The sequence below is a fragment of the Hylobates moloch genome, unplaced genomic scaffold (genome assembly GCF_009828535.3).
Source record: "Hylobates moloch isolate HMO894 unplaced genomic scaffold, HMol_V3 SCAFFOLD_4352, whole genome shotgun sequence".
NCBI lineage: Eukaryota > Metazoa > Chordata > Mammalia > Primates > Hylobatidae > Hylobates > Hylobates moloch.
The window spans coordinates 4,062-5,627 of NW_026656627.1; the positions used below are offsets into that span (position 1 = coordinate 4,062).

Sequence of the window (1,566 nt, forward strand, 5' to 3'; positions counted from 1 at the left end):
CCTGAGCACACAGGCCCAGCAACCACCAGCTACAGCCCTCAGGACCTAATCCCCTTCTACATAGGGTTCAGTGCATGTTAGCAGACACTGGGCTTGATTCCTGCCTGGTAGTCCCTGCCAGATTTCCCATGCCCACCTCATTAAGAGAATGAGGCCACACAAACACACCCAGGCCGTCATGGTGATGGAGTGGCTGGGGTCCTACTTGCCCACCCTTCATTGCTGGTTCAGAGCCAGCTGTCTGACCACATTCCTACCCCGAGATGGGACTTTGGGAACATTGTCCACCAGGGTCACTAACCTCTTTTAAAGTACCAGAAACATGGCCAGCTGGTCCCCTAGAAGTTTGGCACATGGGACAAGCCAAGGCTTGCCTTCGGGAACAGGTTTTCCACCACGTCGCTGCCCAAGGCCCAGGGCATCCCCAGGTTCGTGTGAAGCCTGCCTGCCACGTCCACAGCCCATGCCGACCCCTCCTGGAGCCACTGGAATGCTTGTTCCTGGGCATGTGATAAACCCAGACAGCTTCAGCCTTGCAGGACAACTATGCGCATCTGGCAGCAGTAGCCAGAGGGCCCATGGAAAGTTGGAGGTGAAACCAGATGCTATGAAAGTATTTTATTAGGCAAAACTGCATATTAAAGTGCTTTAAAATGCAGCAGGAGGAGAGGTGAAGACACAAACGAACAAGTGCGTAGCCACACATGGCTGTCAGAACACAGTTAAGAATCCACACTGCTTCCCCCCTTTACCTAGAAAAGGAGAGTTCTAGGCCACCTCCCTGGATGTTGTGATACAGACACCAGGTCTTCATCTGCGCGCCTCGGTGACATCATCCATCCGTGTACCGGGGAGAAACTGCTCTGAGACACGCTTGAAGAGTTCCTGGATGGCCGTATTGTTCCCAATGAAGGTGGCCGACATTTTCAGCCACCAGGGTGGGATGTCACAGACGGCTGTTTTTACATTGTTGGGGAGCCAGTCGGCAAAGTAGCTGCTGTTCTTATCCTGAATGTTGAACATTTGTTCATCCACCTCCCTCATGGGCATGCGACCCCTGAAAATGGCAGCCGCCGTTAGGTAGCGGCCATGGCGGGGGTCACAAGCGGCCATCATGTTCTTAGCATCAAACACCTGCTGGGTAAGCTCAGCCACAGTCAAGGCCCGGTACTGCTGGCTGCCCCGGCTGGTCAGTGGGGCAAAGCCAGGCATGAAGAAATGCAGCCGCGGAAACGGGACCATGTTCACGGCCAGCTTCCGCAGGTCAGCGTTCAGCTGGCCGGGGAAGCGCAGGCACGTGGTGACCCCACTCATGGTAACAGACACCAGGTGGTTCAGGTCACCATAGGTGGGTGTGGGCAGTTTTAGGGTCCTGGAACATATGTCATATAGCGCTTCGTTATCTATGCAGAAGGTCTCGTCCGCATTTTCTATGAGCTGGTGGACTGAGAGGGTGGCGTTGTAGGGCTCCACCACGGTGTCTGACACCTTGGGCGAGGGCAGGATGCTGAATGTGTTTATGATCCTGTCTGGGTACTCCTCCCGGATCTTACTGAGCAGAAGGGT

General features: G+C 54.7%; 1 protein-coding gene across 1 annotated transcript; it reads right to left on the bottom strand.

Moving 5' to 3' along the window:
* Positions 1-810: 810 nt before the first annotated feature.
* LOC116465307 (tubulin beta-8 chain-like) lies at positions 811-1,563 on the bottom strand (the record flags this gene model as incomplete). Its single annotated transcript, XM_032148436.1, has 1 exon — positions 811-1,563. A coding segment is annotated over one exon (753 nt), but the record flags the coding sequence as incomplete, so codon positions are not given.
* Positions 1,564-1,566: the final 3 nt, after the last annotated feature.